Below are 13,678 nucleotides of genomic sequence, written 5' to 3' on the forward strand. Positions count from 1 at the left end.
CTTTCTCTAGACTCGTTTCAACCAGCGCCTCAGTAACCAGGATGATGCCTTGGATGAAGATGAAGATGATGAAATTGAGAGAACAAGCAAGTAAGAAGCCTGTCTGGATGGGTTATGCATGTATAGAAGAGAGGGTAACAAGTGTTATTCAGCAAAGTAGAGTTCAAGTGACACATTTTTCTCCTGTCTAGGCTGGTAGCTCAATTCTTGATCTAGATGATGTCAAGTAGTTTAGGATTTAAATCTGCTTTAAAAAGAGGGACAGGCTATTATATCTTTTCATTATTTATAGTGTCCAGAAGAGCTTGACATAATCCTCAGTCTTCACAGCCTCCAGATAAAAAGACTACATACACAAAGAAACAGCGAAATATTCATCAGCATGGTGGGGAGTGACCTCAGCCAATCTATTCTTTAAGCCTTTTGTGGTGGTCATGATAATGGGACATTTTTTGAAGTGTCTGAAAGACATATAATGTCTTGGGGATTTTATATTGAGGTCTTCCTGTAAGTTGAGGCTTAAGCTGGATTGAGGCATTTTCTGAATTGAGGAGTTGATTGTTGATAATGAACATCTGGATATAAACCAGAAAGGACACTGAAAGCAAAATCAAGCAGTTTAAACTGTGATATAGTAGGGAAGATGAAGCTAGTGAAATGTTAAAAGGATATAATGGAAACAGTGGGCCGTGGAAAACAGCCTTTGTAGCAGTACTGATAGACAGAGGTAGAAAAAGACGATGGTAGAAGGGGGTCTGAGGTAAAGATATTGCAATGAACAAGAAAGGAAATAAGAGACAAAAGCACCAGTCGTCCTTGCAGATAGGCAGTACTTCAGTCAATCTGCCCATGTGATGGAGGAAAAGTTGCATTAGCAGTCTTGTCACTACAACAAAATGTTTGGCTAGGCCAGGAGGCAGCTAATGGTAACTGCATCTCCATCAATGCCATGTATCTGTGTTCAGGAAAATTCTTGAGTAGAAAGATATTCCAGGTTGATGTTCCTATTCAGAGCTCTTGAAATGCATTCCCCTATGTCCTTTCTGACGTGGCTATAATAAAATGGCTTTTATGTTCCTATCTGATGGAAAAGTTTTGTTTTCAGGTTATCATCAGAAGACAGTGAAGAAGCTTCTGCTTACTTTTATGATAGTGATGGTTCTGGTGAAACTGGAATAACTCAGCATCAAGGAGAAATGGACTTGCTTGGAGAGATTCTGGACACGCTGAGCACACACAGTTCAGATCAAGGAAAACTCTCAGGAGCAAAGAGCCTGGATTTCTTCAGATCAATGGATGACATTGATTACAAGACTGAGGTTAGTCTTCTGCTTTCATTTGAAAACCAACCCATTTGCAGTGGAATCCTGCACTTGTGGAATGAACAACATGCAGCTCAGACACTGCAGCACAGTTCTTAGAATTGCTGATGTGTCTTCCTAGGGCTGTAGAACAGTACACTTATGCTGGCTACTGCATGATGGTTTTTCACCAGCCAAGAAATTCTCCAGGTTACCAAGTCATCTTGGAACAGTATTTTTCCCTTAAAGCAGTAACCACATAGAGAACTGTGAACAGTGTAATAATTTACTTAATCAAATAGTTTAATACTATATTTATATATTTTTTTCTGTTAAATCTGATATGCCTTGAGCTGGTTTGGGATATTTTAATGTGGTTTAAAAGGCATTTTTCACCTAGTAGACTTAGACTAGTCATAGTGATATGATGATATTTCCTTCTTGATTTAAGTCATGGAATCCAGGTGGTAATTGCACCTGAAACACTGCTAGAATAGTACTCCAGAGTTTTCTAAGAGGGCTCCTTGTTCCTATTTTAGGTAGAGTTGCACTGGTCCTTTAGTGTAAACACACTGCTTGCCTACAGTTTTAAAACTTTCACCAAGTCACTGCTGTGGTATTAGCCAAAAAAGCTTAGTGTTTTTGAATTCCAGCACATGTCAGCTGTCCAACACTTACTTTTGCTGAAAGGGATCCTATAGTAGAAGATTTGTTACTGGAGCAGCGAATACTGATGCAAATATTTATAAAGCTTGTAAAATTTTATATTATGAGTGTCACACAGGGGTTAGATTAATAAAATGCCCAGTTTTGTTTGACCAAAAAAATTTAATATTGAAAATTGGTATAATTAATTACTGAAGCAAAGAGGAAATGCCATCTGGTTTTAGTTTTAGTCCTCCTCCCTCTCATATCATGGGTACAAACGAGAAAAGTGTGTCTTTGTTCACTGTCAAAACTGCTTGTGCCAAGACTGAATGGACAGAGGAGACAGAAATCCTTCCTCTTTGTGGTACCAGAGGCAGTCCTTAGGCTAAGAGACAGTGTTCTGTGAGGAAATGTAAAAACACTTGGCCTTGCATTGTGTCTGGGATAATTGTTCTGTAGCACTGAGCCCCAAAGGGAATCCATGATTTAGGAACATACGAAATCCCTTCCAGTACTTGTGTTTCAAAAATACCCATGTAGAGATGTTTCTTGTGACATTAACTATGAACACATGTGTTTTCTTTCAGAACAAGTCAAATGCACCTAGTGAGAGCAACCTTACCCTGCTCTGCAGCAGTGCTAATGACCAGGCAGAGTGGAACCTCGGCCAGGATGACAGTGTCCTCCATGGGAAGCAGCTGCCCCCATCACCAAGGAAGCAAGTTTCTTCTGGTGGCCAGAGAGAATCTCTCTCAAGGATGGAAGAAGAAAAGAGTGGCAAAACCTTTACTACTGACAAGATGGACACCACTAGTTTGACATCCCTGTCTCCAGTACGACCAAGTGCCCAGTTTACTTCCCTAGAAAGTTTCAAAGCAGGTTTTTCTTCCTGTCAGGATGCAAAGCCTAATGAAACACTAAGCAATACCTCAGAAGATCAGCTCCCAGCAGGTCTTGCTCAACAGCCATCCATTCTGGTCCCTTGGGAGAAAGGTGGGAAGGAAGGAGATGAAATTCCAGAAGAAGGTGGACTTCTTCAAGAAGTGGTGTCATTATGTAAACTGAATTCTGCTTTTCACTATGGTTTAAATATTTCAAAGGATAGCTTATCCAGCAGTAGGAGTGGAAATAAAACGTAAGAAAAGTATAAAAAGTGAAACTTGACTCCCATCAGATATTAAAGGGAGACTACTCAGGACTCCATGTAACTCCATATAAGATGATAACCAAAAAAAATGAAAAGGAATAAGAGATCTTCATTATAAAAATAATTCTCTTCAGTTGGGTATGCATTTTCTGCCATTGGACATCCTCTTCTGCGTTTACTCAGTTCATTTGTTGGCTGTAGTTAGGTCCACAAAATGGAACTACATGTATGAATGCACTCTCAAATCAGGTACTAGTTAGTCTCTATGTTTAAAATACAGCAAGTGTATGGTGCTTCCTAGCATTTGCTTCCTCTAAGCAGCAAGGGTGTCACCTAAAGGTAGCCAGGTTTTGAAGGTACTATGTTAATCCCATTAGCATGAAATGAACCAAGCAATCTGATTTGTCTGAAATGTACAAATGTTAATATTTGTAATGAATAATAATTGCCTTAATCTTTTGAGAAGGGGTTTAACTGTCTTAGAAGATGAATGCAAATCTACAAAACAGCAATAATGATTTTCCATGGCAGGAATTTGCTTCAGCAAAGGTCGGGGGGAGGAAAGGAGATTTTTTATAGATTAAGGAATTTCTTGTGACTATAACTTGGAACTTACTCCAGACTAAAACTGTGGCTCTGTCTTCCAGACTTCAAAAAGGTAGCACGTGGTTTTCTCTCTTCTATAAATTACATGAAGTGCTGAATTATAATGTGACGTTTATTGACTTCTGTTTACAACTAAGACACTTTAAAGACACATTATCAGTTTCCCTAGGTAGACTAATTCACCTAAAAATTCTCATAAAGGAAAGTGTAAGTGGAATTGATAGATTTATATTATTTTTTTATTTTCTGCAGTTTAATAGTTGGAAAACTAATTTGTGCCTGATTTGTAACACTAGAAAGCTAAATTTAATAGATTCAGTTTGAGACTGCATATATCCAACTTTCATTTTAGCCAAGTTGGACAACCAAAAACTTCCTTCTCAATTCAGTGAAGAAGACTAAATGGTCCCGATGTATAATGTATTTAGAACAAGAATTTGTCCTCCTTCTGGCAGTGTTCCTGACAAATATTTGGATATTTAAAGTCTGAACATTTTTGATACTCTATGGAGCAGCTCTTTAATTTTTAAAATTTTCTTTGTCTCTTCTTTTTCCACCTCACCATACATACCTTGTTTCCCCATCAGCTTAGGACAGAAGGGACAGTTAATCAGTTTCAGCAGATTGGAATTGTCAGGTTTTAGGGATATTTGTGGTAAAGTTGGTAGAAATAGCACATGGGTATAAAAGGAACTCTGTCTGAGAAGAATGTTCTGCTGCTCTTCTAAGTCATGAAACCTTTTTTCTTTCTCTCTCTGTCATGATTGATTTCTGTTAATCTCAGGCTAGGCCTGAGTGAGCACATTCCCGGGCTTGGTATTTGGATCAGATTGTGCTCTAGTACCTTAATAGTAGTTTGTAGCAGAGTTTCATATCAGTTGCCTCACTGAGATTTATTTATTCATTTTCTTTCTAGCTGACACAAATGAAAAAGGGTGTTTTGGCTGCTTTCTTACAAGGTAGCTGACCTAAGGCAATTGCTCCATGTCAGGGCAGAGGCACTGTTTGGAACCTCACCAGAGAGGCTCAGTAGAGTGAGACCTGGGCTTAGTGCAAAATTTCATCTTGCTCCAGAATGACAAGGGCTGGGCCAGTGCTTGCCACTGAGGATGAGCTTCCAGAATTAATTTTTTAATCAGTGCAACAAAGCTAAAACATAGTAAAAGTTCAAATCTTGCAGAAATATCTGTGTCTGATCAAGCATGAACATTTTGGAGGGCATCTGCATTGCTGGAGAATCTCAGTGTTCCAGAGTTAGCAGTTGTATATCCAGAAGTCTGTACTCTAAACTATTTGTTTATCCTTTGGTTTCCTCTTGTGCATCAACATGATATGTTGTGGACTTTTGTAATAACAAAAAATGTAACTTGGCAAAATATTTTGCACTATTAGAAATCAAAAGTATCATAAAAATAATTAAAATCTTCACTCTCAGTGTTCCAAGTGGGTCAGGCCAAGTGGTTCATGTGCTGTTCAGATTGAAAAAGTTCCAGAGCAACCTTGATGGTTCCTTGTTTAAAGCTGGTATTAATGACTTGAGAGCATTCTTCTCCTTTGTGGGTAGTAAACATTTCCTAAGCATAGTGTGGCAATAGGCAATACGCAGATTTTTGTTCTTGTAGTAATTCTCACTCCTTTTCATTCATCTCCTTGCATTTTGTGGTGAGACTTTCAAAGTTCAAATTTTCCTTTCCTCTGCACCACACATGATGTTTCTATCCGTGGTTCAATCTAAGTTGCTTTGTTTCCTTCATTTATTAAAGTTAGTAAATAGTATCAATGTTTTAAGGAGGAAAATAGAATAAAACCCAGAAATTATGGCCACTATTACTTTCAAAACCATCAAACACTTAAGTCCAGGAATGCTGCCAGAAAATGATTTTCAAAAATCACTGTCTAATACAGGAATAAATCTTACTGGCTTTACATGAGGGTTAGATACTGAACAAATGATCACATAGGTTGTTCCATTTTCACCTTTGTGGAATAAATATGGAAGCCATGTGAGACTGCCAGTATTCTTAAGTTTTTATAAGGATCATAAAATTGAAAGTTTGAAAGTGGAATCTTTCAAAATTGAGGCATTGTAGTAATAATTCACTGCTTCATGGAGTGAAAATGCAGGCTGAAAAGAAGTAAACAGATTAAATAGAAGATGGTAACATTCAATTTAGAATTATTTTAATTTCAGTCAAAATGTTTCTGTGCTTATGCTGCATTGTTTTCTTACTATTTACAAAGCTCATAGTTTGTTTACAATCATTAAATAATGTCTTTTTTGGTTTTGAGCCTTGTATGGGTTCAGAAATAGCTTTGTCTTATATATATGTTGATTTTAACTGTAGGTACATTTTTTACTCTGTAATATACAGGATCTTTTCCACTTACTATCAGTGATCTTTTAAAAAGGCTAATATTTGTGCCTTATTTGAATAGAATTGCCAGTTACCAAATAGATAAGAGTCCAAACTGATATTTCTGGTTCAACACTCTTGTTCTCTGTCCTTGTGATAATATAAAATTGTTTATTGGCTACATATGCAGTATTTTTAGTACCACAGTGGGTTCTATATTAAGATAAATTTTCCAGGTCCAGTACTTTGCAAGTTTTATACTTGTATGCTTTTTAGTTATGGAAATCCTTCTAGTGTCTTTGAAAATCATCAACATTGATCACCAGCTTCTGGTGAGAACTGAATTCTGCTCAGTCAGAGCTCCTGTGGTCTTCTTCAGAGGCATGTCTTTTCTTCAGGATCTCAAAAATCCTCCTGTTTCTCCTGTTTAAGGGAGATACCAGGTTATTTGATTAAGCTTTGTGGTCTGTTATTTACACATAGGAACAAATTTCTGATGTTGAAAGTCAAACCAGGACTTGAGATTAATATTTTTGAGTTTATTTTGCATAGATGTCTGCCTAAAATGAGCCGTATCACTCATCTGGTTTGGGAGGAAAAAGTAAGGGCAGTGGAAAGACAAAGGGATTCCTGGGTTGTTCCAGTGCAGTGTGGTGAAGCAGAGCCTGGAAGTCCACAGGAGAGATAGTAACTTGGAAGAATTCCAGATTTCAGTTCTAACTCCGTTACAGTGATTCCAGCTCAGTCTTGTAGGTAAAAGTAATGCTGCCTGTGGAGTTAACTCCCTGTGGGATTTGCAGAATGGATAATATGTTGTCCCAGTCAGAGCCTTCCCATTTATGTGTGTAGAGATGAAATGAGGAAAACTGCAGATACCAGGGAAGGGCTGTGGATGCAGAGGTGATCCCTACCCACCCTCTATGCATGCAGAGGGCAGTCTGTGTAGAATAGGCAGTGGTTTGCTCTTCCATCTCACATTTTTGGGCATCATGTAGTTCTGAAAAATAGACCTGTTCTGAAGGAAAAATGTAGTTGTAGAAGTTGTCATAGAAGTTGTCGACTGAACCCTTCCTTGTCATTTAGCATTTCAGTGGTGCTGCTGCTGTTGGGGTGGGATCATCAGAAACTCTCAGCACTGGCTGAAGTCCCCTCTCAGGCATTATAGCACAGACTTCAGGCAGAGTTTTAGACAAGTGCTGGGTGCTTCTGAAAATCCCACCCAATCTATTAGAAGAGTGTTTTAGACCTTAGAATTCTGTTTTAGATGTCTTCTCAGGTTTTAGGATGAGCTAGTTTACAACCTCGTGTTCTTGTAACCAATGTAAAGTCTAGGCAAGAGAACAGTTACCCCAGGTGTTTAAAACAGCTTCTCCTTATCCACCTGCAGTCAATGATACTCAGTTCTACAGAACAATGCTTTGTTGGTGCAGCTGTCTAATAGAATTGCTAGGAGCATCTAAAATACTTTCTCTATGCATGTAAGTAATCAAAGAAACATTTCATGCAATAATCAAGTGCCAGCATGAGGCCCTTTTGCCAATGCCCCCTGTGTGATCCTGACTGTACCCTGTCCTGCAGGAAGAACCCCTAACCATGGACCTCCCTGACTTCTCAGGGAGAGCCCAAGAGGAGCTTTATTTCCAAGGAGTTAGCATCTCCTCCCTTGGCACCAGCCTCTAGTCCGGGTGCTGTGAGACTCTAGCCAGTGTATTCCCAGCAGCCTGAAATTTCAGGCTAAACAAATGTGGTTAATAAACAGCTTCTGTATTGCAAAGCTCAGGATGGTGAAGGCTTGTCTGTTCCCATGGTATTGCAGTAAATCTTTGAAGAATGAATGTAGAAATAACTGCACCAGCAAAACCAGTATGAATGGTGATGTGACTTGTCTTCAGTAACTTCTTTGCTGCTATTAGGCATGTCTGTCTCTGTTTGCTTGTTAGCAGAATCTGAGCTGACCAGAACGTGTCCTCATCTTCACCCCAGGAGCATGGACCACAGCTGGCCTAGAATTATGGTCCTCAGGGTGTAGAAACTAAAGGAATGGAAAGGGATGATATGGTTTGTTTGTGCAAAACCTCCCTTGATCTGTTTTGCAATATCTGTTCCACAGTTTCAGTCAGTGGCCAGCTGAAAGTATTTGACAGGTCTTTCTGAAAGCTGCTTCACTTATTCTTGTAGAGTTTCCTGGTTAGTCCACAGCCACCTCAGTCTAGAGGGACATCCATAACCCACATAGCTGGGGGGCCATTGCCATCCCCTGCTGGGTTGGGGTATGAAGCAGGTAACACAGTTGGAAGTTACTCCAAGGTGTACTGTAGTAAAGGGTACTCAATTAAAATGTACTATTACTTAGCTCAATACTAACAACACCTGTATTTAGAATCCAGTAACAGTATTAGCATTTGAAAAGTAAGTTGAGTTCAAGTATGTTGACATTTATTATGATTCTGTGTGAATTAATGTTCTTTCTGTTAAAAGTAAGGGAGCAACTTGGTTGGAAGGGGGAAATGTGTTGACTTTCAAATCTTCAGTGAATTTTGTGCAATATTACCCCTTGTTTCAAAGTAATTTAGTAGTGCACATCTGCTTTCAAGCAGACCCATGAAATTGTATTTTTTAGAAATGTGTAAAATTACATGTAACTTTGAAATACAGTTGTATGATAAAAACATGAAGAAATCTATTCTAATGAGGCAAGTGTATATTTCTAGTGACTGGGAATGATTGTGGATGTCACATTCTGTAGAAATAATAAGGCCTAAGCCAATGTTCACATACCAGTAGTTCCAGGTGACTCTTAAAATTAAAACCTGGTTAAATTGAAGTAAGGATAACTCTTAGAATTTATGATATTTAGTTTATGCTTTGATCTCTTATTAATCATAAAAAAGCTGAGGTGTTAAGCACTGCTTTTCAGGACCAGCAATGACCACAAGAATTTAGTTTGTGACATCCATAATTATCATAAGTCATTACTTAAAACATCTACTAATGTTGCCAGTATCCTTTTAAGTTTTTGTAAATTAATTTCTTTGTATATTGATGTACATTTTCTTTTAACCTTTGGTTTTTCCTTGAGACCTTCTTTAAATTAATATACTTGAATGAGGCAATAAAGCACTGTGGAAGAGCTAATCTTGGTGCAGCTTGCACACATGCACATTGCATCTGTTACTTCATGATTTCTGAGGTGGAAGAGCAATTTAAAATGCTTAGATGTTTGGCAAACTGTCAATTTGTGTTTGTTAATTTTAAATCTGTGCCAGATATGATGAGAAATGCCTCGACATGGAACAAAGCAACACCATGTAATCCTGATGCTTCTGATTTTTTTTTTATAACATTTTTTTGGTGACCCTTGAAAACTATTCCCAGTAATGTCCCTTATTGTGAGTCTTTAATACTTAAAAGAGAGGCATAAAGTACAGGATACATTGAGATTTTATTGATAATTTTGAGATTAAAAAAACTCACACACCAAACAACCAGCATTGTCCTTACAGTTTTGAAAATTTAGTTAGTTACTGACCTTTTAACAAAACTAGAGCCAAATTTACTCCATGCTTTTGCACCTTCTGGACTACTGTTCAAAGTCATCTTGAGAACTGTAATTCTGACCTTAGACTACTGTTAGTAGTGCACTGTCTAGATGTATTAAGTGAGCTGTGATGTGTGGTGTGGTTTGTTTTTTTCTTTTTCCTTCCAAAGTTTGTGGCATCAGTAGAAGTTTTTGGTGAATTCCACGTGACCATAAAGTGCCCAACACTGTACTATAAAATAAAATTTAACAATATCCAAATTCCTTGGGTGATGCAGGTTCTTGTTTGATGGGTTGATCTGATGAGCATTTTCATGCTTATCAGGCATAAAGATTGAAATGATCCAGTATTATTTTGGAAGTTTTTCTCCATTGAATGAACATTTCATTTTCTCAAATATAGGGAAAGCAAAATGTGTTTCCTTGAATGCAATAATGAGTTGATTAGTGCAAATGTTAAATGTTGATGTCCTTTGAAATTCCAGTGATATTTCGGATCTTTTAAAAACTTAGCTAATACTTCCTTTTTGTTAAACAGCTTTTCTTGGGCTCTAGATCTTCAAATTACTGCCAGAAAAGTAGGTATATTATCTTTTTTCCTAGGTTAAGAAATCAACATATTAAGGAGAAACAAGCAAGAAGAAGGTACAGTAATAATTGATGGGTGCTCTGGTTTGAACCTTTCACATTAGATGTTAAAAAAGGTAATAATAATTGTGATCTCAGCAAGTATTTTTGTGCTGCTCAGCCAAGTGTTACCAGAGAGCTCCTGGGGGTCCTGTTGGGAGGGAGGAGGGCTGCCTGACCTCCTGTGAGAGCTGTGGTGGCATCTGCTGAGGGGTCAGACTGGGCTGCTGAGAGCTGCTGGGCCTCCCCTTTTTACAAACCTGGACACCCTCTGCTCTTCTGCCCTGCTCCCCTGGGCCTGGCTGCAGCCCCTCGTGCACCTGGTGGCCCTGTGTGACCCCCCCTGGCCCAGCTGTGCCCTGCCTTCCTCCCCTCCCTCTGCTGGGGAGAGGCTGCTGCAGAAAGCACCTCTTGGCTCCCAGGGAGATTAAAGGAAAAGGAAGGTAGGTTTCATCTGTAACTTAGGGGGGCAAAAGGATCTGTAAGGGGTGAAATGACCCTGGCTGGGTTCTGCTGCTCCATCTTTCTCAGGGAGAGGGCTCCTGACTCTTCCCCAGCTCCAGCATGGAGGAATTCCTCCATGGGCTGCAGGGGCACAGCCGCCTCACCATGGGCTGCACCACGGGCTGCAGGGGAATCTCTGCTCTGGCACCTGGAGCAGCTCCGGCACCTGGAACACCTTTTGGACCCCCTCCTGGAGCAGCTCCTGGAACACCTTCTGGAGCAGCTGCCACCCCTCCCTCATCACTGACCTCGATGTCTGCACAGCTGCTGCTTTCTCCTCCTCTCTCTCCTCTCTCTCAGCTGCATTGCACAGGGTATTTTCCCCCCTTGACTGTGTTATCCCAGAGGTGCTGCCACTGTGGCTGATCACCTCAGCCTTGGCCAGCCATGGATCTGTCCTGGAGCTGGCTGGCATTGCCTCCATCAGACATGGGGGAAGCGTCTCACGAAGCTTTTTAATGTAGTTCAGGTGTATGAATATAATTCAGCTGGAATTTTCCATTGAATGGCTATGCAGTATAATCTGTTATTCACTCTTCTATATTAAAAGCATCCATAGACACCATGGTTTCAATATTTATACTGTCAATCCACAACTGATGAGAAAACTACAAATTATCTTGATAGAAAACAATGAGGGTGTGATTTTAACACTTGCTGTTAGATCTGTGCTAGCTTACTGCAGCCAGCAGAGTGGTACCAGCTGTGAAGTGTGGAAGCAAAGGGATCCTCACTGCTAGATTAAGCATGGCACATCTTGTCGTCATTCCTTTGATTTTCCAGTAGATGTGTTGAAATTCAACTGTTAAAATGATAGCTATGAAAATGAACTTTTTGTTGTAGGTCCAGATTATGAGTCTATTGAAGACTTTATAAAGAGAATCTTTGCTGAAGGAGTGGGGAGCCATGAAGTCTTTCAGGTAAAGTTCACCTGCTTTCCTTAGTTTTTATCTCAGGGTATTTGAGAGTGGTTGGAACTTGCCTTCTGTGGATGTTTGAGTCAAGTTCTTTCAAGCTCAAGAATGAGAAAGGACTGAAAAAGAGGAGATAATACCAAAAGGTCAAGCTAAGTTAAGTTGCAGATTTTCCACAGATGGTGCAGCAGGACTCTTCATGTCAATACAATACCAAGTGTCTGTGAAGAACTCAGGGGGGTTTGGGGTACCAGCCCCATGGTACCACCCTGGGTACCAAAGCTGGCTCATCTATGAGGACTTGTGTCATTTGAGGGAAAAATGCAGCTCAAAGCACAGATTTACTGGGGACTTAGTTAGAAGGAGAAATCAAAAACTCTCCTACTCATTAGTAACTTCTTGGTTGTGCTTCAAAAGCAGATGAGAATTGCTTTTGCAACTCACTTTCACACAGTGCAGCTGCAGCCGATCCTCAATGATGGGCAAAGCGTTTCATTTTCATTCCAGGACTCACTGTGTGTTAACCTCATGTTCACAAAATGAAAAATAACTTTATCAAATTCAGGGATTTAGATTCTTATTTGATGTGACAAGCAATAACAACAAAACAACAAAAACCTAAGCAATGCCCGGAGTGTTGTTGTGGGCTTGCTGGTGTTCAGATAAAGCAGAGTAGAGTCTGTCTGCAGATTTTCACCAGTCAGAAAAAAATGCTAACAGCTTCTTGCACTTCAAAAGCCCAGAGGCAGTCAATCCTATTGGAAATCATGTTTGAAACATAAACAAGTACTAGTTCTAAAAGAAAAGTTTGGGAAGCACATTTGGAATATGCTATGGGCTGTATGTTATTTCCTTTCTGTGACTGCCTGTTTCACATTCCTTCTGAAAGTTGAAGGGCTGGGTTCCTGATGGTGTACAGCTCCACTGATTTTTTATTTTTGGGCCCATTTCTTCTCTCAAATAATTGTCGCTGAAAGATTGGGAAGAAAGCAGCAACAAACCCCCACCATACAACTCTGAAAAAGAAAGGTACAGTGTGGCCTAAAATGAATCAACTAAACTTGGTTGCAAGGCTTTTCCTGTTAGGTCTGTTATGTGTTTTTAATTGTTAAGTCCTAAACTACTCAGTTTCCTGGATAAGACACAGTAGAGATATGCTCTGTCATGTATGGCTTATACAATCACTTGCCTACAAAAGTTTCTTTTCCAGCTGTGTATAATTCTATGAATCATTCAGCTAAATTGTGGTACTCTGCCTTGAAATGTGCTTTAGAAGTGGTAGTTACAGCAGAAAGTTCTGTCCTGCCTACAGACCTCAACTCAGTTCCATCCTTGCATTGGCTCCACATTCAGTAATACACCACTGCCTGGAGTCAGCAGTGTTCTGTTCACTGCTCCTTTTGAGAAAATAACCTGTTAATATAGTGCCACCTGTTTAGCAATGAGGAGGATTATGTACCTAAAATGTTCAGCTGAATAATACATACAAACATCTGACATTTGGCCTGCTCTGAGAATAGGCGACATGCTTATTTAACGATTTCGAAAATGTTAAAATGGTGAGGTAGAAATTAAAATGTCATTTTAAAATATTTGTATTTAACTTATCTGATTCAGTCCTATTCTACATTTCCCCTTGGCATATTCGTACTGGGGTCACGGCAGCAGTCTGACACCACAGATCCTCTGAACGATATCCTGAACATTGTTGGCATTTCAGCCTAATTAGTTGCATCCTATTTTGTGATTTGTCTTTGGTCCTTTGGGTTGCTGGCCCAGGATTTTTTTAACCTTTTTTTTTTATATATGCTCATCATTGTCTCATTTTAAATGTCAACAGACCAGTATTTGTGTAATTGATTTTTTTCCCCTTCTTTTCTCCCCAACGTCAGAAAATTTGACAGGCGATTTCTACATCTGATGCAGGCTACACAAGAAAAATTCATCCCAGGACTGAGTGACAAACACAAACTAATCCAGTCTGCGCAGGGCCTGAGTGCAGCCACCTATTTTTCTGGCCAGTGCTCACTGTTACCCAT

The 13,678-nt window shown here is 39.5% G+C and overlaps 1 protein-coding gene across 2 annotated transcripts in view; it reads left to right on the forward strand.

The window, feature by feature from the left end:
• Positions 1 to 9,877, forward strand: part of DENND1B (DENN domain containing 1B) — a 150,525-nt gene extending 140,648 nt beyond the window's left edge. For both annotated transcript variants that reach the window (XM_030953026.1, XM_030953027.1), the window contains 3 exons: positions 11 to 90; positions 1,106 to 1,319; positions 2,537 to 9,877. In XM_030953026.1, the coding sequence (XP_030808886.1) occupies positions 11 to 90; positions 1,106 to 1,319; positions 2,537 to 3,088 (846 nt within the window). In that variant the 3' untranslated portion in view covers positions 3,089 to 9,877. The remainder of the gene's footprint in view (positions 1 to 10; positions 91 to 1,105; positions 1,320 to 2,536) is intronic.
• The last annotated feature ends 3,801 nt before the right edge of the window (positions 9,878 to 13,678 follow it).

Source organism: Camarhynchus parvulus, chromosome 8 (assembly GCF_901933205.1).
Source record: "Camarhynchus parvulus chromosome 8, STF_HiC, whole genome shotgun sequence".
NCBI classification, from domain to species: Eukaryota; Metazoa; Chordata; class Aves; order Passeriformes; family Thraupidae; genus Camarhynchus; species Camarhynchus parvulus.